This window comes from Nannospalax galili, unplaced genomic scaffold, assembly GCF_000622305.1.
Source record: "Nannospalax galili isolate Female #2095 unplaced genomic scaffold, S.galili_v1.0 scaffold227, whole genome shotgun sequence".
NCBI lineage: Eukaryota > Metazoa > Chordata > Mammalia > Rodentia > Spalacidae > Nannospalax > Nannospalax galili.
This window is the reverse complement of record NW_008360303.1, coordinates 7,899,741-7,920,916: the sequence shown is the minus strand read 5'-3', so window position 1 is coordinate 7,920,916 and position 21,176 is coordinate 7,899,741. Positions and strand designations below refer to the sequence as shown.

Below are 21,176 nucleotides of genomic sequence, written 5' to 3'. Positions count from 1 at the left end.
GCTTACAGCATCCAAAGCTTTCCAAATTTTTCAAAAAAAAACCCACATAATCAGGTTCTTTACAGCAATACCCCACTTCTGGTACCAACTTCTGTATTAGTTACTTTTCTGTTACTGTGATAAGGCACCATGTCCAAGGCAACTTACTGAAGGAAGAGTTTATTTAAACTTCAGATCAGAGGGATAGAGTTCATCATGGTAGGGGAGGCATGGCAGCAGAGGTAGCTGAAGCAGAAAGCCAAGCAATCACACCTTTAAGCAGGCATATTTCCTAATAGAGACAGGAAATATGGCAAGGCTTAAGTACACTCAAAGCTCGACCCCAGTGATGTTCTTTCTCCAGCAAGCACTTCCTAAAACCTCCCAAAACAGCGCCTCCAACTGAAGACAAAATGTCCAACTACTTAGAGCCTGTGGGGGAACATTCTCATTCAAACCACCACAGAGATTATTCTAGATAAATCTTGTTTGTGGAAAGTCATTTAAAAAGCACGAATTTAGTCAAATAATGGCAGATTTAAATTATTTTATTGACATGAATAAGTTTAGACAGAAACTAAGTATTAGAAAGTGTCTTCTACATTGTGTCAAAATCTGAGGAGTGACACAGAACAAGATGGAAGAGGCTTGCAGTGATTTCCAAGTAAAGGGGTTGTGTCAGCATTTAAGGATTTACCCAAAACAGAAAGGCTATAAGCTGAGTATTTTCCAGAAGTTGAGGCTTAGAATGTAATTGCATGATTCAGGGACTGTAAGTGCATTCACAGAACTAGCACATTAGGGTTATGACTGTGAATCTAATGACAGGAGTAAGTCTGCCAGGGCATTTTGTCTCTCACTTGCCAACAGAACTTGGGAAGGAAGGGACTGGAACCAGAAACTGGCAGGCCATCTGGAATCCACCAGGAGAGGTATCTGTGAATGTCAGCTTTATTCTTCCCTCTGTCTCTGCAGGCTTGTTTTTAAATCTTCCCCCCATGTTGCATGATGGACTATCCTTTTCTTCAGCCTCAAATCCAGATTCTTGAGGGAGAATCTGGCAGACCAAACTTCAATCAGCTTATGACCTCAGGTTCAGTCAGCCTTACTGGGGACACGGACATATGGCATAAATACCGCTGGAATCTCACACTAGTTTAATGAGATCCTTCCAGAGAAAGGGAAGATTATTATTGGCTGGGAAGATATGCCAATGGGTGTAAACTAAACATATATGTTAGAGTGCAGTAACCATATGTACAGTCTTTGAAGAATAAGAGAGCCATAATTAAGAATGTGTAATATTTAAAATTACTAAAAATTATAAATTAAATGCAAGATGAAGTTAGTTCATTGTTGAAATCAATACTTTTTCTAAATTTTAAAGTTTCAAGTCTCATACATATTTTAAAAAAGATTATTTTATTAAGCTTTTGAGAATGTCATACATGCATATGATTTATTTTGATCAGTATGATCAAATACACCAATCACTCCTGCTCATAACTCCTCTCAGATTCATCCCCTCCCTCTTCATATCCTTTTATATTTTTATAACTCACGGAGTCCAATTTGTGCTGCCTATATAGGCGTGGGTGTCTCACACGTATTTGTAAAGCGTTATCACACCTGATTATAGTTTTTTTTTTCTCTCTCTCTCCCTTCTTTCCATCCAGTTCCTCCAACAATCAAGTCCTTAGACCATTCTGAGAAAGCTGTGGTGAAATATAAGCCAGTCACCTTGCAGTGCATAGCCAATGGAATTCCAAACCCATCCCTTACGTGGTTGAAAGATGACCAACCTGTGAACACTGCCCAAGGAAACCTCAGAGTAAGTACAAGTTATTAAGCCCGAATTAAGACAGCTGTGTAGGTCTTGCTGATGCTATCATGCCACTCTTTCTTAACTAAAAATTTTCCTATGGACAGATTTTGCATAAATTTTGTCAAAATATGTTTTCTTTAGTTTTTGAATTGAATTAACTAACCTTAATGGTGCAGGTTTTGGTATGATGATTGTTTTTCATTATATTCATTTATCCTGGCTTTGACTTTCAGAAAAATATTATCTTATGAATGAATAAAAGTCATTTTTGTATCACATACTGACTGTGCTATCTGGCATTTAACTATGTCTTGGTACATATTGAAAGAATTAGTGATTAGATAAAGAGATAAATGGATACCAGATTTCTACCCTGGATTATCAAATTGGTAGATTTAGAAATCAAAATTAGCCAGGCCTGGTGGTACAGGCCAGGTGCTTGGGAGGCTGAGGCAGGAGGATTATAAGTTAAGAACTACCTGGGCTAAAGACCAAGTTCAAGGACACCCTAGACAACATAATGAGACCCTGTCTTAAAGCAACAACAGACAGAAAAGGCTGCAGATACAGTTCAGTGGCAGGCTGCTTGCTTAGCATGCATAAAGTCCTGGTCTTCTTCTCCAGTACCATTAAAAATACAGAATTTCTCAAAAAGCCCCCCCCACCAAATACACAGCTAATAGATTCAAGTTAATTGACAAATAATAGCATAAATATTACTTATAAGTTTTCAGTATGCAAGGGGTCTTGAGTCCTTGAGTCCTTTCCCAATAGAAATGATAAATATCTGTTAATTTACTATTCCTGCTCTAAATCCAGTGGAACTTATTTTATACCTTCGTGTGTAATGAAGAAACTCATTATACAAACTTCACAGTGCTAGTAAAAGATTGTTTATCTTGAAGAGAGAGAGACAGAGACAGAGACAGAGAGACAAACACAGAGAGAGATTTATCAGCTGGTATTGCAAAAAGAATTGAACATTTTAATGACTATTTTGAAGAAAGATTATAGATAGAAGATAATGTGAGGAAAGCCTTTGAACATGGGGGAAATTATGGGGAAAACCTTTGAGCAGAGTTCTGAAGACTATATGAATTAAATGGAAAAGAAACACTGCAGAAAATATGTACAATCAAGTTACAGGAGAGCATCAGGGACCTGAAAGCAAGACAGCAGTCTGAGAAGAGAGGCAAGGAAGAGCTGGCATTAAGGGCCCAGCACTAGAGAGTCAGTAAGAAGCAGCTGAATAAGACCTACGATTTTATTTTTGCTAAGGCAATGGAGACAGAGTAGAGTTTTAAGAGAGGAATGACACCATCAGGTTTAATTTTAAATATAGTTATGCACCACTTAATAATGAAGATACATGGTGATACATCATTTGGCACTCGCTGCTGTACAAACATAACAGGGTACACTTAGACAAACCTAGATGTTGTATAACCTAGAGCACACCAGAGCTAGATGGTGAATGCCATCATCTGTGTGGTCCACCGTTGGTCAAATCACTGTGTAAGGTGCATGACTAAAGTTACTGGTGTCCCTTTTGAAAAATAAATAAGAGTCGAGAGTAGATAGATATGTGAAACCAATTAGGACCAATTTTCATTTCTGTAGGAGACAGATGTAGAAATTTGGAATCATGTTCTACTCACAGAAGAGGATACTTTGACAGATCTTAGAGTTATTTATTAGTCAAGACATTCAGAATTTATGAAAGATGAGAGAGAGGTTTGTAAGGAAAACTGGGAATCTGAGCAACCTAACAACATGGATAATATTAACCCACCAGTGAGATAGGATGCTCTGGCAGGGTAAAGTAATGTTATTTTAATTTCAGACTTCTAGAGTTCATATGAGTTCGACTCTGCAGTGGAGACACTGGAGATGTCAATAGGTCATTGAATACGGTGGTGGAGCTCAACAGAGATCTGGCTGGAGATATTGGCACATTACTAATATTTCAAGCCTTGGGCACAGATGAGTTAATTCAAGGAGTAAAGAAGTAAAAGAGAAAGGAAAAAGATAAACCTACTGCAAAGTCTTAATAAATTGTGATATTAAAGGCCAGGTGTAGTACTCTAGAGCTGAAAATAAATGCATGATGTGTTGCTTTGTGTGTTTAGTGCAGCATGGCTGGAAAATAGGTTAAATGGAAATTCACTTGGGACAATGGAGAGACCATTTGGGGTTGGAATGTGGTGAGCCTGGAGGCCTATGCTTAGTTCAGATTTCCTTATGGGCAAGGTGGGGAGCCATGAATGAGGTCGGTCTACAAGAGGACGGGTGAAAAGATCAAATTCCCATTTTAAATAAATTATCCTGGCAACAGTGTGCAAGATAGATTAACAATGGGGGAGACTGGAGACACTGGAACATCAGTTAAGAAGCCATTATAATCCCACAGTGGCTATAGAAATGGAAAAACAGGGCATCTGAGAAACATGCTGTGGTATAATTAATAGAAGTCAAAGTGGGTTCCAAAACCCAGATGACTGGAAAAATCGTGGGTGCCATTGACTGGGAATGTGCAATGAAAAGTTGGTTTTAAGGCTACATGGGAAAGATTTGTGAGCTTAGTTCTGGACAGCTTATATTTAATGCACTAACCTGACTTAGAACTATGAGTATAGAGCTCAGGAGACAAGTCAAGGCTGAAAACGTAAATTCAGAAGTGTGAAAGGGTTTTTCACCAAAGCACGGTTGTGGATGAAAACTTGAGAGTTAAGTTTTCTGTTTATGAGACAGAGGAGAAAGCAGTTCTGTAAAGTAATATCTAAAGAAAGTCAGAGAATAAGTACTGAGGAATAATCTAGAACACTATCTTTAATCCCCATTGAATACAAACCATCAAGAAGCAGGTGGTTGAAGACACAAAATGCCATGGATGGCGAGAGTATGCACTTAGTGTTGTGCTATATGATTGGAGATTATTGGTACTTTGAAGTAGTCAGCTTTAAAGAATAACCTCTGATTGACCAACTTCAAAATAGTGGGGGCTAAGTTGTGATGAAATTAAGGCAGAGATGAGAAAAACAACAATTTATCGGCATTCCCATTATTCATATTTTATAACTTTACAGTTTTTCTGGCTCCTGTGACAATTTCATCAAAAAGATTGTTGTCTTAAAACCATTTATGAAGTGTTACATAAATGAGGTCTTTTTTTTTTATTTCAGAGAGCTTAAATTTTCATCACATACTTCATGGTCCAATGTGAAAGTTTTTTTATTCAGTGGAGTTTTATGACTATACCAGAAGGCTAGCCTTGGGTTATTTTATTTTGTGTCTTCCAATGATTAAGAATAAGCTTTTTCAAACAAAGTAACTTATTTTGTTATACACCGTGAAGTGATCTGGCTCTCGTATATTGAGTTAATTAAGATATTGGCATGGAAATATGAATAGATATTATACATTTAAGTGAATTTTTCTATCTCAGTGAATGTTTTCAAGTACAAGCACAAAATGCTGCCATGCTTTCTGCTTCCAATTAGATACAGTCTTCTGGTCGAGTTCTACAAATTGCCAAGGCTCTGTTGGAAGATGCTGGCAGATATACATGTGTGGCTACCAATGCAGCTGGAGAAGCACAGCAGCACACTCAATTGCAAGTGCATGGTAATGTAATTTCTATGTCTCAACAAAAAAGTGTTGTTATGGCTGTCTCTTCTCTGTGTTTGTATGCATGTATGCGGGTGCATGTGAAGGGCGTATGTGTGTGTGTGTGTGTGTGTGTGTGTGTGTGTGTGTGTGTGCCTTTCATATTAAAAGGCCAGAAGTCAACTGTCAGCCTCATTTCTCTGGTGCCATCTACCTTGGTTTTTGAGACAGGGTCTCCCTGCTTGACCTGGCACTCCCTGATTAGGCTAGACTGGCTGGCCAGGGATCCCCAGGCCCGATTGCCTCTGCCTCTCAAGCACTAGGATTGCAAGCATGTACTACCATGAATAGTTTTATGACTCTCTTTTTTGAATGGTTGTTGGGGACAGGTAGTGGGGAAGGAAACGTTCAATTTTGTATAATTGCAAGAATAAAAAGAAAATGTTCAGCCTGCATGAAAAGAAAGCTAGATCATTCATTGTAATTACAATTGCTCATATCAAGCTCCTCAGTTTTCGGGTTGTTAAATAGGATGCCCAATTTCTTGTGAGGGTGTGTATAAGTGTGTTTGTGGGGAGGAGGTATTATGTGTTCCCATGTGTGTAGGTGCACACTTGTGCAAGTGTACTTTCACCTCTTGCATGTGTGTGGAGGAACAGGTTGATGGCAGATGTCTTTCTGGATTGCTCTCCACCTTATATGTCGAGATAGGGACTCTCACTGAACCTGGAGCTTAGCCATTTGGGTTAGCTTAGTTGAGAGGCTTGCTCTGAGAATCCCCTGTCTCTGCCCCCATGCTTTAGGATTACAGGTGGGCTTCCACACCCACTCAGCTTTTTACATGAGTTCTAGAGATCCAAATTCTGGTCCTCATGTTTGCAAGGTAAGCACTTTACCCAGTGAGTCATCTCCTCTTCCCCTTGAGTTTTTAAATTATCTGTATTCCTTTAATTGGTAATTTTCTAGAGAAGGTTTTGTTTAAAAAGATGGAAATTTCAAGGTTGTACCTCAGACTTGTCTGTAACTTTCTTGCATCATTGTGATTTATGAATAGAGGCTACCCTTTATTCAGGGTCTTCTACTATGTACTTTAATAAAAAGTCTGGGTGGTATGGAGAATGTCATCAACAATTCAGCTTTACTATAAACTTGAAAGACATATAACCTTGAATAAAAGATTTTAAATCTCTAGAGCTTTACCAGAAGAAAATCAAAGGGTGTTAGCTTTGACTCTCCTTATTCAATATGATATTTTTCAGGAAGCACACTGGGGTCGGTATGTACACATTATTCACTTTACTTTATTGGTGTGATTCCTTGTCCAGTCCTTTATCTCTTTGGATACTCATTTATTCTTATATCCATTCTACATTTACTGAAGAATCCAGCCTAGATGAACCATCCCAGCATCTAATTTAATTCCAGGAACACCTTTTAACATGTGAAAGAATAAGCGGTGAGTGAATAAGAAAATTCACTGGGTTATTGAATACTTCAAATTTGTTTCTTTCCATTTTTTAATTTAGCAAGTTAAAATTCTCATATTTTATCTTAAATATTTCCCCCACAAACCAATGTATTCTTTCTATGGTTCTGCAAATAGAAACACTCAATTGAACATATTTACACATATAAACATGTTCCTTAGGAGTCACTAACTTAAAGAACGATATCTGGATGTAACCCATTTGGAATTGGCTTCTCTCATCTTTGGGAGACTGAGGATAGGCAGATGCTGTCCTTTAAGTCCCTTGAATCTACCTTGCTCCTTATGAGGCCACCTCTGACTTCCCAGTTCTCTTCGACAGCTGCCTCCAGCATCTCCTCAGATTTCCAGTTCATCTACAAGTGTGCCCAGTTGCTTATTTCCTTACCCGAAGCTCCTTCTGTCTTCTGCAGCTTCCTGAGTGCAGTCCAAGTTCTCTTGAAAGAGCAAATCCACTGGTCTGTGTGGCAATATTTGGAAGAATACTGGGGTTGACTGAAAGCTAGAGTCCTTGAAATAAATTAAGTATTCTATCAGATAAAGGGGGGCAATAAGAACAGAGTACAATGGCATATATATGTATGTATACACATATGAATGTCATAGTGAAACCCATTATTGTGTATATTAACTATAAACATTTATTTAAAAAATTAGAAACAACAACAAAAAAGAAAAAGTACCTAAGAAAATACAAGTCTGTAAATGTATAGTCTGAAGATGGTAGCAAAATATCAGCTGTCAGGAGATATAATTTGGGTGCACAGAAAATCATCAGAGAGATGAGAGGCAAGCTGGAAAACGTCTGAGTTCATGTGAGAGGACATACAGAGGTTAGTCTTTGGAAAGGTTTACTAAAAATTGCCAAATGAAATGGAGAGCACTGGACAATCTTCTTTATAGAAATCTCAGTACAGGGGTAAGACCTAGGACTAGTTTAAACATTTCATGACGTGATCTTGGTTTGTCTGACTAACAGTTCATCCCCTTGACAAAAGAACAAATGATGAAGTGAGCTTGCATTGATCAACCTGGCAGAAGTGGCTGGCTGCATGCTTGTGTCTGGAATCTGTGTGAAAGCTGTGTTGCCTCTTTGCATTGAGGACAGCAGGATCATTTTGGAAGCCTGAGATTCCAAACTTGGGTCTGCTTTCTTTTGTACTTGTATTAATAATCATGATAATAATTGGAGACATTAATATATAGGAACTTTAAAGAAATCGGTTAAGACTTTAAAAAGACCAAAAAGATACTCTAATGAAATGTGAAAAATACATAAAACAGATTTTGAAAACAGTTCTTAAAGGTGCACATATTGAACCATTTGTATATTATTTGGATGTGGACTTTCCAATTACTGTAGATGCAGATTTGGTTTCATAAAGGAGCTAACCATTCTTCGAAGTCAGAGGTAAAAGTTAATGCACAAGGAATAGGAATCTAGAACTTATCCACTTCTACTCTCTGAGTGCTTCCAAAATACTATGTCCAATTCTGATGATAACCAATATAAAGAGAAACTGATGAACCTGTGGAAATACCATCATCACTTAGTTTGGTTCCATTCATAACTTACATAACAAACCCAATACTTGCTTTTAAAGTTAAGATTTGCTTTAACCAGTCTTTATGGATTGACATTGCATTGAGCAATAGACCCTTACTGCAGTTGTCACCTGAAATGTTCAATATTAAATTGTCAGCATTCCAACTTTTCAATACTTTTATGTCTTATAAAAAGATTGTAGATACTTCCATTTTTCTTCATCATCACAAATATAAAAATCTGCAAGAGCTGCAGTTAGTGGTGTACGGGTGCATGATCTTTTGGATGAGAGCACTAAGCTGTGAGAAGAGGACTGCTCTCATGGAAATTTCCAGGGAAGGGTTCTGTCTATTATAAATGGCAGGAACCCTCAGTAGGTGGTCTTTTTTGATCCTCAAAGTTTCATAATTCTGAAATTTTTTGTTCTCTAGACCAAACTATGAAGTTATATCTAAACCTCAGATATTTGCCAAGTGAGACAGATGTTTCCACAAACAAATGATTATTTGGGGTCTAATAACTCAAGCATTTATTTCATCTGCACATAATTATTTCCTAGGGGAAAAAAAATCAGCCAAGGTGAAACACCCAGAAGAAACAGAATGTTGTAGTTAAAAGGATGGACTTCAAATTTGGGTCTTACATTCTCAGTTAATGCCTGTAGGATAGTGAGCTTAGATACTAGCTTTCTAAAAGAGTCCTCATCTACAAGGTAGGAGGAATAATGATAATACCTCATAGTCACAAGGTCTGTTTGAGGTTTAAATGAAAGTTGACACATGAAAATCTTAGCCTGATGCCTGGTTCCCAGGCAGCATCTATAAATGGTAGCATACGGACTGCTTTGGCAAAACACTTGTTTGGCTCCTGGCCCTTCTTACTGCACTGTTCTAACAAATATATCTACAGGCCTGCTGCCTTTGCTGTAGGCTGGGAGCCATCTTGGGTCTGTATTAGATGTCTCGTAAAAGCATTAGTAGAGCACCCCTTATTTTTATTTTATGTTTTGAAAGTATTTGCTTGGCTAACATCTGCTAACACCCACTCAAACAAGGTTTCTCTATCATTTCTGTGTTTTGTTTAATAGCTTGCCTGTGGGCTCGTAGGGACTTGGGAATGTTGTAGGGAATTTTTTCTTTCTTTTTTAATGGATGAGTTCAGTTCAGGACTCTGCCGAAATCTTTTTTTGCTGTAGATGAGTTTATTCCTCGCTGTTTCATAATTTCAGTGGTTAGGGTAAATTAACTGACCCAAATCACTTTTAAATCAGCTGTAATTAATTCAGACTTAGCCAGGATTTGGAAGAGTAAGTTTATACCTCAAGCTTAAAAAGTGACTAAAAACTAACAAAAACTTAGTTCATGATGTGTCAAGAAGAAAATACTATGGCTTTGGCATGATGCATAAATACAGCTTTTGCAAGAATACAGGTGAAAAGAGAGTAGTAAATTGAATGGAATTTACCCTTCCCCCTGAGAACACAGATATCTTATTATTGGCATGAAATTTTGTCAGCTTGTTGATGAGTTACAAAGAGCAGTATGCTCTTAAATTGAAGACTACCCATTTAAGTGCTACAGAAGAACAATGTAATTAATATTTTATTTGCTCTTATAATCTCAAAATTAGGTAGAATAATTGGGTCTTTCTTATAGATATTGTATGGATTGATACTGGAACTCTCTGGCATTTGAGGTACTGAACCATCACAGGCTTCTGCGGACAGACTTGTAGTTTCTAAGGCAAATCATCCCCTAAAAGTTTGGTGAATTTCCAATCCAATTGTTTCTTGTTCACCCTGTGTACTAGTAACCAAGCCCAAAGAGCACACTAAGATAAGGGCCTTTGCTCATCATCTTTCCTTGTGTGTGTGTGTGTGTGTGTGTGTGTGTGTTTGTGTGTGTGTGTAGTGACTATGCACAAGTGCATATGTGTGCAGGTGTGTGTTAAATGTCTTTGATTGTTCTGTATCTTATTTTTTCCATCTTAGTTTTAATTTTTTAGTTTTTTAGAACTTCACACATGAGTACTATATTTACAATATTTCTGCACATTTCTTTCTCCAACTTTTCCCATATAACCCCAAAACCCTTTCAGTTTTTTGACCTCTTCTTTAATTATTATGGTTACATATAGATGTGCATGCATATATACTTACATACAAACAAATGTACACACATACACAATTTACAGAGTTCATTTAGAAGTGGGTCATATGTGTATGTGTTTAGGGCTGAGCATTTGGGATTGGGTAATTTATCAGGGAACTTGTCCCTGGAGAAAACTGATTATCCATCTCTCTTCAGCCATTTCTTGCCTGTAGCTCTTCATCTAGAGGTGGGACCCATTCATGTGGGCAGGTCAACTGGTGTTGTCATTATGTAGGGCTTGTTTAAGCAATTATATCATTGAAATTTAATGGGTACAGCTTTCCTATCATGTGTAGTAGATACTAACAACTCATGTCCTGGTCCCCTGGCTCTGATAATCTTTCTGTCCTCTCTTCAGCAATGTTTCCTAACTATAACTTTAGGGGTTGCATTGTGTATGTGTCAGCTAGGGCTGGGTGCCCCACAGTCACTTGTTCTCTTCATTTTGTCCACTTGGAACTTTCTGTAATAGTCTATCTCTTTTTAAAAAATATTTTATTATTTTTATTTTATGTATATGAGTGTATTGCCTTCATGGGTGCACCTGTGTCATGCAATGCTGCAGAAGTCAGAACAGGGCATCGGATTCCCCTGGAACTGGAGTTAAGGATGGTTTGTAGCTGCCATGTGGGTGCTGGGAATCTAACCCGGGTCCTCTGCAAGAGCAGTCAGTGCTCTTAACTGCTGAGCCATCTCTCCAGCCCCAATAGTCTATCTCTTAAAAAAAAAAAAGAAGCTTCTTTGATGAGGAGTGAGAGCTCTACTTAACTGTGAGTGTAAGAATAAGTATTTAGAATGTAGCTAGAAATTGTATTGTTTAGGAAAATAGGTGCCCCTCCAGGGTTTTATGACCTTCCAGCCATAAGTATTTGGCTAGGTTTACAGTATTTGGCATGAATCTCCTTCTATTGAGAAGGCCTTAAGTCCAATTAGATAACTATATTTTACCCACAAGATAAAAGTGCACATTAGGGATTTGTTTCTGGGATGGTCATTTTTGTGGGGTTCTAGGATTCACAGCTGGGTGGGACTATTGATTGCTTTTCTCCCCGGCGGCCAGCAGAGCACCTTCTGATACTATGAGAGCTGGGCCTTTTATACAGTTAACATAAGTTAACTTACTGATAAATTTGCATTTTTACTCTCTTTTATTTTTATCTGTGTTTTTGCTTTTACTAGTGTTCTTTATTTATTCCTGTCTGTTAATTACTGTACTGAAAGCTTTGTTTTAGTATTTCATGTGAGATAGGGATTAGTGTGGAACTCTTTCAGATTTTGTTTCTGTCTCGTTTCCTTAGGAAAATCCTAAATGCTAAAGGAGGGATTTGCTGGACAGAGGCTTTTTGGTTGGTTGTCATTTTCTTTCAGCACTGTAATTTGTTAGCACACTGCCTCCCAGCCAAAGTGTGCCTTTTGTGAGAAATCAGCTGTTAGGTTTACGAAGGATCCTTGTGCATGATAAGTCATCTTTCTCATGCTGATTTTAAGATTTTTCTTTTTGTCTTTGGTTTTAAACAGTTTCGTTATCTATTACAGGTTTCTTTGAATTTTTTCAAGTTGGACTTTGAGCTTATCAGATGTGAAAATTGGCGTTTTCCATAAAACTTGGGGAAGATTCAGTCTTATTTCTAGTTTCTTAAAGTACTTCTTCTGAACCTTTGTCTCTTCCCCATTGTCTGGAACTCCCATTATGTTTGATAATGATCCACTTGTTTCAAAAGATCTGTTTACTTTTTCATCATTCTTTTGTGTTTCCTCTTCTAAAATTAGGTGATCTTCATTGGCCAATCCTCAGATTCACTGATTGTGTCTTCTTCCATCTCAATGTGCTGTGAGTCTTTACTGAATTTCAAAACTCCAGGGTTTCTAATTGGCTTTGAAAAATGAATTTTAAAGAAGATAATTCTCCCTCACCCAGTGACTCTAGATAGGCTGACTAGGCTCCAGTGGATAAACATTCACAAGGGATGTCAGGGTACACGTATTTGACTCAGTAGGCCTTAATATATATGACAGAATGCATGAAATCCAATGGGGGATGTTATGGGGTAGTGTAGATCAGGGAGGGAGCCTGAGTATGATTGGGATGTATTGTGTGAAATGCACAAAATTCAATTAAAATACATTTAAAAACTGAATTTTATGCCTTGATTAAAGCTTGACATTTAGTGAACCACTATTGTCCTAGCCTTTAATTCTTTAAGTGAAGTTTCTATAATGCTTAGAACTTACATAAAATAACCAATTTAAAGTGTTATCTTGTGAGTCTAGTCGCTAGACTTCCTCACAGACAGGTGCTGTTCTGTTAGTTTCTCTGGACAGGGCCATGCTTGTTTTTTTATTTTTTATTTTATTTTATTTTTTTGCATATCTTGTGTTGAAAAGTAATCATCTAAAATAATCCAGTGTGTCAATTCTGAAAACATATCCTCCTGCATCTGTAGTTTTTGTTATTGCTGCTGAGAATTTTGTGGTTGCTTCTTGTTTATTTAGTGAGTGTGCCAAATACTGACATCCTCCAAAATTCTAATTCTGGAAACTATTGATCTGGTAGGTCACATATTAAAGGTTAAAGATAAAATTGGGATTATTAATTAACTTCAGTTAAAGTAGGAAATGTATCCCTGATTATCTGGAAAGAGCCAATACAGTCATAAGATCATTAAAGGGAGGAGAGGGGTGCAGAATGTCAGACTGATAGGACTGGCTTTAATGAGAGAGGAAGAGGCCACAAGCCAAGGAATGCAGATGGCTTCTAGAATAGGCAGAGAAACAGCTTCTCCTCTCTAGTGTTTCCAAAGGAATTTAACGGTACTGGCACCTTATTTTTAACCCTAGGAGGCTGTATTGGACCTCTGACCTATAAACTTACATTGCTTAAGTTACCCAGTTTAAGGTGACTTGTACTAGAAGCAACACAAACTAATTTAGTGACCTCTCTGAACAAATTATATAAAGTCTGTTTTTACAATCTTTTTAATATCCTTGTGAGAAGTGTGCATTAGTAGTTTAAAAGTCTAGTTAAATAATGACAAATCCTGCAAATGGGGATTTCCAGAACAAATGATGACAGCTGTCTTAGAGTAATACTTTTAATTAGTATCAAATCCACTCTGCCCCCTTGGTACATGCTACTCTAGTGTTTTCATTGAGAGTGTGGAACTATTTGTTTTTAAGTTTGGATGAGCTGGGGAGATGTGGGAATTGGGTGAATTAAAATGTCACAAGTTCACCATTTTTAATGAGGTCGGCCTTGTTTTCTTTGATTAAACACATCTGAGATCGTTACACATCATTCTTTAATTTCCAGAAATCTGAAAAAGCTATTTTGAGTGATTTTCCTGTGTTATTATTTCTTTAATTGAAGAAACAATTTTCCAAGATCTTACTCTGTCATTCTTGCTGAAATTCAATCCTGTTCTTTTTAAGTTTTCTACTGGTGCGAGAAATAGCCAGGCCACCGTACAACTCTTGTGTTTCTTAGTCCCACAATAATGTTTTACTGTAACAGCTTTGACTGTCAGAGGCTTCAGTGAGCACTTCAGCCCAAAAGGCTTCAATTGCCTGGTTTAGAGAATGCAGTAAGGAACACATCATGTGCTGGTTGTCATTCTTTTACAGTTGGAAAAGCCAGGTAGCCATATTTAAAGGTTTGTTCATTCTTAAACACTGCATTGCTAATCGGACCTCATTGTACAAAACAGAAATCTTCACACGCTTCAACAGGAAGGGTTAATACTTTGGACTAGATGACTGCAAAGGAATTATAGAAGTGAAGAAAAAGGGAGTTCTAGGATTTGTCCTGACCTCGGTAAAAGCGGACATCCATCTCACAAGGGTATTTCCCTCTGAGAAGAGACTTTATTTAAACTGTCAAAGAACGACTTTGAATTTTATTGCTGTTGTTTTTCGTTTTCTTTGGTGCTGTTTTCTGCTTTTCATTTTATTATGGCTTTATTCCTAGCCTCTTAGTTTATTGTGTTGGTCTTTTCCACATATAGCTTCTGAGTTGAAAGCTTGAAACATTGATTTTCATTATGACTTAGATTTTTTGAAATATTTCAACTGGGGCGTAAGGTTCCTGTGGTGCCCTGCTCTGGTGCAAGCCACATCTGTTAACATCAGTCAACTCATTTTCATTATGTTTTTTTAAAACTATACTTCTGTCTTGATTTTATCTATGATGTACGTAGCCTAATTTTTGGATGTTGATTTCTGTTCTTTTTATTGTAACTTTATTACATGTGGTTATAAAATACTGATGACTTTCAGACTAATGCTCCAGAAGGCATTGGAAAGAATGTGTATTTTTTGGTAGATTCAAGTATGTAACCCATACATAAATCTGCATGGGTAATTTGGTTTTTATAACCCCTTATAGCTTTATTCTTTCACTATACAATTGATTTCTAAGTCATACATATTGAAATATACTTCTTTAATATTTTTCACATTTTCTTTTAAGAATTTTCATATGTTCAAAGCATAAAGAACTATAATTATAAAGGATTATTCACAAATTATAGCATTATAATCAATATGAAGCATGTTGCTTTGTCATGTTTGAGAATTTTGTTTTATACACTAACTTGTCATTTACTGATGTCAAGTTTTTGTCTGAGAATATCTTTATCTATGTTTTTCTACTAACATTTTTGTAGGACTATTTTTTTGCATTTCATTCATGTGGAATTATGTACTTGGTTCAATAGGTCTTAACATAAGAAAGAATGCATGGAATCCAGTGGGGGAGGGTTTGGGGGTTTCAGTTAGGAGAGGTACCTAAATATGATTGAGATATATTGCATTAAATTCTCAAAAATTCAATAAAAATTTAATAAAAATTTAAAACCAAAGCATGTGAAAATAATAAGAATGGCAAATAAATATATGAAATATTATTCTACAAAAATTTAATTGGATCTTGTGAATTTCATGTAACGTATTTTGTTCATATCTAGATCCCCTATCATATCTATGCCCCCACTTACTAACCCCCACCAAATTTCTGTGCATACACACACACACACACACACACACACACACACACATATATATATATAGCTCTAAGGCATATAGAGCTAGGTTTATTGCCCCTAAATACCTTTCAGTATGGGTTCTTCCACTGAAGCCTGGTCAACCTACAAAAAGTCTCACCCTTAAATAAGACTGAATCTCCCTTCCCAACCGTCATTGGTTGCCAGTAGTTCCTGAGATAGGGTTAGGTTTTCTTACCCACTGCCCCACATTTATGTTGAGATTTTATTCAGTTTGAGCTCATGAAGGACTTTTCCATGCTAAGAAATCAGTTTAATACTGTATCTGTCTAGCAGACTAGTTGTAATTGGGCTTTCTCCCATGGCCTGTGGCTATCCAGCCTGCAGTTCCTTGGTTTGATATCGTTGTCAGGTATGGGCTCCAGTCTATGAAGCAGATCTTAAGGCTCATTTTTACTGGCTAGTTTCCACAGTGCTGGAAGGTGCTATGCAAGCTACCAGAAGAGAACATTTAGTATGATCCTCACCTATCTGTGAATCCTGTGAGGTAAAACAACTGGCCTGGAAAGATGTGCCCATCAGTGCAATAGTGGCACGAATATTATAGAAGCAATTAACTGCTTTCTAAAAGGTAGTTGTAATACCTCCAAAATTATTTTAAATTCTAATTTTTAAAAATAAAATAATCAATTACAGAAGAAATAATTTCACTTACATTTGTGCACTTGATTTCTATTTGGACTTTACCTCTGACATAGTTCTAATCTTGAAAATATATTATTTCTGAAGCCTTTGAATGATAATTTATATCTACAGTATCATCTCCAAGTAAGGCCTTTATGTTTTCACCCAGGGACTCTGCCCACACTCCTGGAGATAGTATTGGAAATATCTGGCATGACTATTCCAAGTCGTAACTCCTCTTGCAGACTCCTATTTTCTAAGCATATAAAACAATACAGCAGTATGATTCGTGAATGTTTAAAATTAGGAGTTTTCAGCCTGGCCTCCATAGCACGTTACAAGCCAGCTGGGGCTATAGAGATCTCTTGTCTCAAAAAGACAAACATAATTGATGTTTTCTTTTCATTTTTTATTAACATAAAAAATTAAACCTGTTAATTAGCAGACAATTTTTTTTCTAATTCCCTTTTTTACAAATATAATAAAAATGCTTTATTTTATCATCATTGTTAATATTCTTCCTTTCTGACTTATTTCAATATTACATGTGTCCCTAAAGTATATCTTTTGTAAATTTTTTATTATATTTGCAAAAGTCATTTATGAATAATACAATCATTCAATATTTGGATTCTACTACAAGGTTCTCCCTTGAGTTATAATATTTTATATTCTAATTTTTTCCCTTTTGATTCATTTTCAGAATAGTAGTTTTTTAATTTTGTAACAGCTTTTTGTTACATAATTTCCTTTATATATTTTTTTATTGGGTTTTTGTACATTTCATACAATAGATCTTAATCAAATTTACATGCCCTTCTTCCATCTGCACCCCCGCCATACCTCCTACTGGATATGAATTCTGCCATATATGTTAAAAGCCTATTCAGTCAAGCATTTATACCCAGACATCCCTCAGTGCATGTTCATCCATTGGAGTCTAGTCAGCCTATTTAGAGTGACTCCCTTAAATAATATCAACTGTCCCTCATTCCACAGTAATCAATTGCCAATAGTTCTTCAGCTAGGATTGCCCATTTCCCCAGATCTATGTTGTTTTTTTCTGATTGTGTATTGCTGTCACCATTGTTGCAAGTTCATATGAACAAGTTCACAGAGGCCCAAAAGCCTCTGTTTCCTTATATGCATGCACCAACCCTGGTTCTTACAATCTTTCTGCCTGCTGTTCTGCAATATTGTCTGAGCCATGCGTGGCTGAGGTTTAATACAGGAGGCCAATTCAAGGACATGCACTCTGTAGTCTCTTATTCTCCACACTTTGGCCAGTTGTGGCCTTTTGTGTGGATCACACTCTGCTGTATGAGGAAGCTTCACTGGTGAGAGTTGAGGGCTGCATTAGTGTTCTTTCTAGCCCCTGTTCCACTATGTGCCAGAAGCCTGAGGCTTAGAGGTTCCACATGTGTCACTCAGTGCTGGACATCTCTCAGACACAGGGTGTTGGGGTGTGACCAGTTGTGAAACTCTGTAGTAGCCTCCATCTATTGCAAAAAGAAGGTTCTTTGATGAATCTGTAAATATAAGGATCCATATTCAGCATAGAGTAAGAAATTTCATTTGTCTAGAGATATGACAGAAATGTATTAACTAAACCCCCACCCCCTTGAAAAATACAATATCTGAGCATGAGTGCATGTGTACACCTGAAAGCTATATAACAAGAAACACAGTGCCAGACAGGACAAACTTCCCTTGGAATTGTGAGTCAGGGTATTCCAAGAGACTCTCAAAATAACACAGGCTATTGCCACAGCCCTTGATTACCTCCCAGAACTTGAAGATATACCCTACTGCTGAAGACAGGATACTTTGGACATAGAACTTGGAGCAATGGAGCTGGAACAAACCTGGAAGCCTTCACCCTGAAGGCTAGCTCTCATAACTCTAGAGGGTGCTAGGCAAACTACTAAAGGAGAAGAATCAATCAGTGGTCCAACCCAGATGGAAAACCTAATAACAACAACAACTGGCACCGTAACCTACCAGTATTTGAGCAGTAGTGGCACTCTTATCTAGGGGGTAATCAACAGCTATCTAATTGGACTTAAAGCCTTCTCAGTGGGAGGGAACTCATGGGTGGCACTGTAAATATAGCCAAATACACATGGCTGGAGAGGTAATAGATCCTAGAGAAAACCCTATCTCTGACACATCTCTATTCTAATTCCCTCTAAATTTTTCTTAAGAATTTCATACATGAGTAGTATATGTGCATTATTGTGCTTTATTTCTACTCTTCCGAGTCCCTTTCCAATTCCTCCCATGACCCACCTCACCCTCACACTTTCTTGTCTTGGTCCTCTTCTGTGATTATTATTGTTACATTTATATACATATATGTACATTATACATATATATACACATACATTATATATATAATGTACTGAGTCCATTTAGTGGTCCTTGAGTGTATATGTGTTTAGGGATGCACACTTGGGATTAGATAACTTCTCAAAGAGCTAGTCTCTGGAGAAAACTGATTTTCCTTCCCTCAGTATCCACTGATTGCCTATCACTCTTCATCTTGAAGTAGGAGCCCATGAAATTTTCTCCATCCTTACTGGCGTATCAACTGGTTTTGTCTTTATGCAGATCTTATTAGACTGCTGTACTGTGGAGATTTCATGGATGTAACTTCCCTATCGTGTCTAGAATGCATTAGCTAGTAGCAGGTGTCTTGTCCCTCTGACTCTCACAGTCTTTCCAGCTCCTTCTGTGATGTTCCCTGAGCCTTGGGTGTAAAGGTTGCATTATAGATTATAGATGTATTATTTAGGGTTAGGAACCTCACAGTTACTTATTCTCTGCATTTGACCAGTTGTGGAAATTTATAATAGTCTCTTTCTGTTTCAAGAAGTAGCTAAGTGTTGAGAGATATACTTGTCTGTGAATTTAAGGACACGTATTAAGAATATAGTAAGAAATTACATTGGTCTAGTAAAGTGACTGTAGTAGATTATTCTATAGGATCTATGATCTCTCAAGCCATGTATATTTGGCTGTATGATTACAGTACCATGCATAGATTCCCTCCTATTGAGTGGGCCTTATGTCCAATTAGACAGATAAAATGCCACTGTTGCATCAATAGAGATAATTTTCTGGGCCTGTCATTGTTAAGTTCACAGATTATACAGCTGGGTAGGACCATTGATTGTTTTTTTTTTTCTCCCTTAGCTTGCATATAGTATCTTTTGATGTTATTAGAACTAGTCTTTGGAGAGGAGACTTCCAGGTCAGTTCCAGCTCAATTGCTCCAAGTCCTGTGTCTGAAGTATGTTATGCCTTCAGCTATAGAGACTTTAAAATATAAATTTTTAAATCAAATTTTTGTATATTTCATACACATCTTAGTCCTCCTTATTCCATTTTCCCCTTCAGAACCATCCCATAGCCCCTCCCCCAATGGATTTCATGCATTCTGTCATTTATGTTAGGGCCTATGGAGTCAAGTTAGTGTCCCCTGCCATCTCTCAGTGCAAGTTCATCCACTGGTGTCAAGTCAGCCTATCTAGAGTCACTCCCTTAAAGAATATAGACTATAGGATCTTGCCTTTAAGTTCTGGGAGGCAATCAAGGTCTATACCAATAGCCTACATTATTTTGGAGTCTCTTGGACTACTCTGACCAACAACTTGAAGGGAGGTTTCTCTTGCCTGGCACTGTGATCTTTGTATTAAACACACACACACACACACACACACACACACACACACACACACACACACTGAGTATTTTCAGTAGGCTTTTGAAATAATACATTACTTTTTGGTGTTTTTACACCACTTACATATTATTTATCTTTCTTTCCTTTCTGCCTTCCCCAGTTACAGTACCCCCCATTTTCCCCATTTCCCATTTCTCTCTTGATAATGCCTGCTTTTACCCTCCCCTTCTCTCGAGTGCCTTCTTCCCTTTTATCACCATGGTTCCTTTTTATTTTCCTGGTTCCTATGGTTACATCAGAAGATACACTCAGATCTAAGGACTTTGACTTACAATTCACAAATAGCAGAGAACATGCATCACTTGTTTTTCTGATTCTGGGTTACCTCACTCAGTATAACAGTTTCTAGCTCCACCCATTTACCTGTACATTTCTTAGGACACTCTCCCCAAGATAAAGTTGGATACTTTAAGACACATTCTTTCACTCATTGGAAGAATTCCAATGGGTAGATTACTTACATAATTGCAAAGGTAGTTCATTCTTAGAAAAATCTGATGAATTGAATTTAAAAATTACACATTTAACTTTCGTTTACTGCACTACTAATATATACTCCTAATGATATTCTTGTCTGAGTACAGAGAAATGGATGATCCAGAAAATTCATTAAATTATTTTCATCTACTTTTCAATTATGTTTAATAATATACCTTTATTCCAAATGTCAGTGTCTCTATGAGTAAGAAAGAAGCCTATAATTTCCACTGAGCAACAGATTTCAGTTTAAGCCTCCTATTCATGTGACCTCATTGTCTGCTTGGGCCTTGCAGAACCTCCCAGCCTGGACGATGCAGGAAAGGTGCTGAATGAGACGGTGGTGGTAAGCAGCCCTGTGCAGCTGGAATGCAAGGCAGCTGGCAACCCTGTGCCTGGTGTGTTTACTTTTGCCTTCTGTAATTTATTAGCATGTCTGGGAATAATAAAATTTGTATGAGCATAAATTGCCAATTAGTAACAAAGGAGAAGTGATAGAATACATTTCAAGTGTAAAGCCGTGGCAATACCATTAAAGAGATAATATTTTTGAATTTTTCTCTTGCATTTAGCAATGTGAAAAAATTTGTTTGCTGTTGTAGAAATATGTGAATACCTTGATTGTGTTATCTGTATTGTGACCATAAGATCAACCATTGTGTTTTGCATACTTGAAAAGTA

General features: G+C 37.2%; 1 protein-coding gene across 1 annotated transcript in view; it reads left to right on the top strand.

Annotated features, from left to right (window-relative positions):
• Hmcn1 (hemicentin 1) overlaps window positions 1-21,176 on the top strand; it is a 492,592-nt gene that overhangs the window by 283,569 nt on the left and 187,847 nt on the right. The window contains exons 35-37 of the mRNA XM_029559235.1: window positions 1,656-1,810; window positions 5,305-5,428; window positions 20,792-20,893. Coding sequence (XP_029415095.1) covers window positions 1,656-1,810; window positions 5,305-5,428; window positions 20,792-20,893 — 381 coding nt within the window. The remainder of the gene's footprint in view (window positions 1-1,655; window positions 1,811-5,304; window positions 5,429-20,791; window positions 20,894-21,176) is intronic.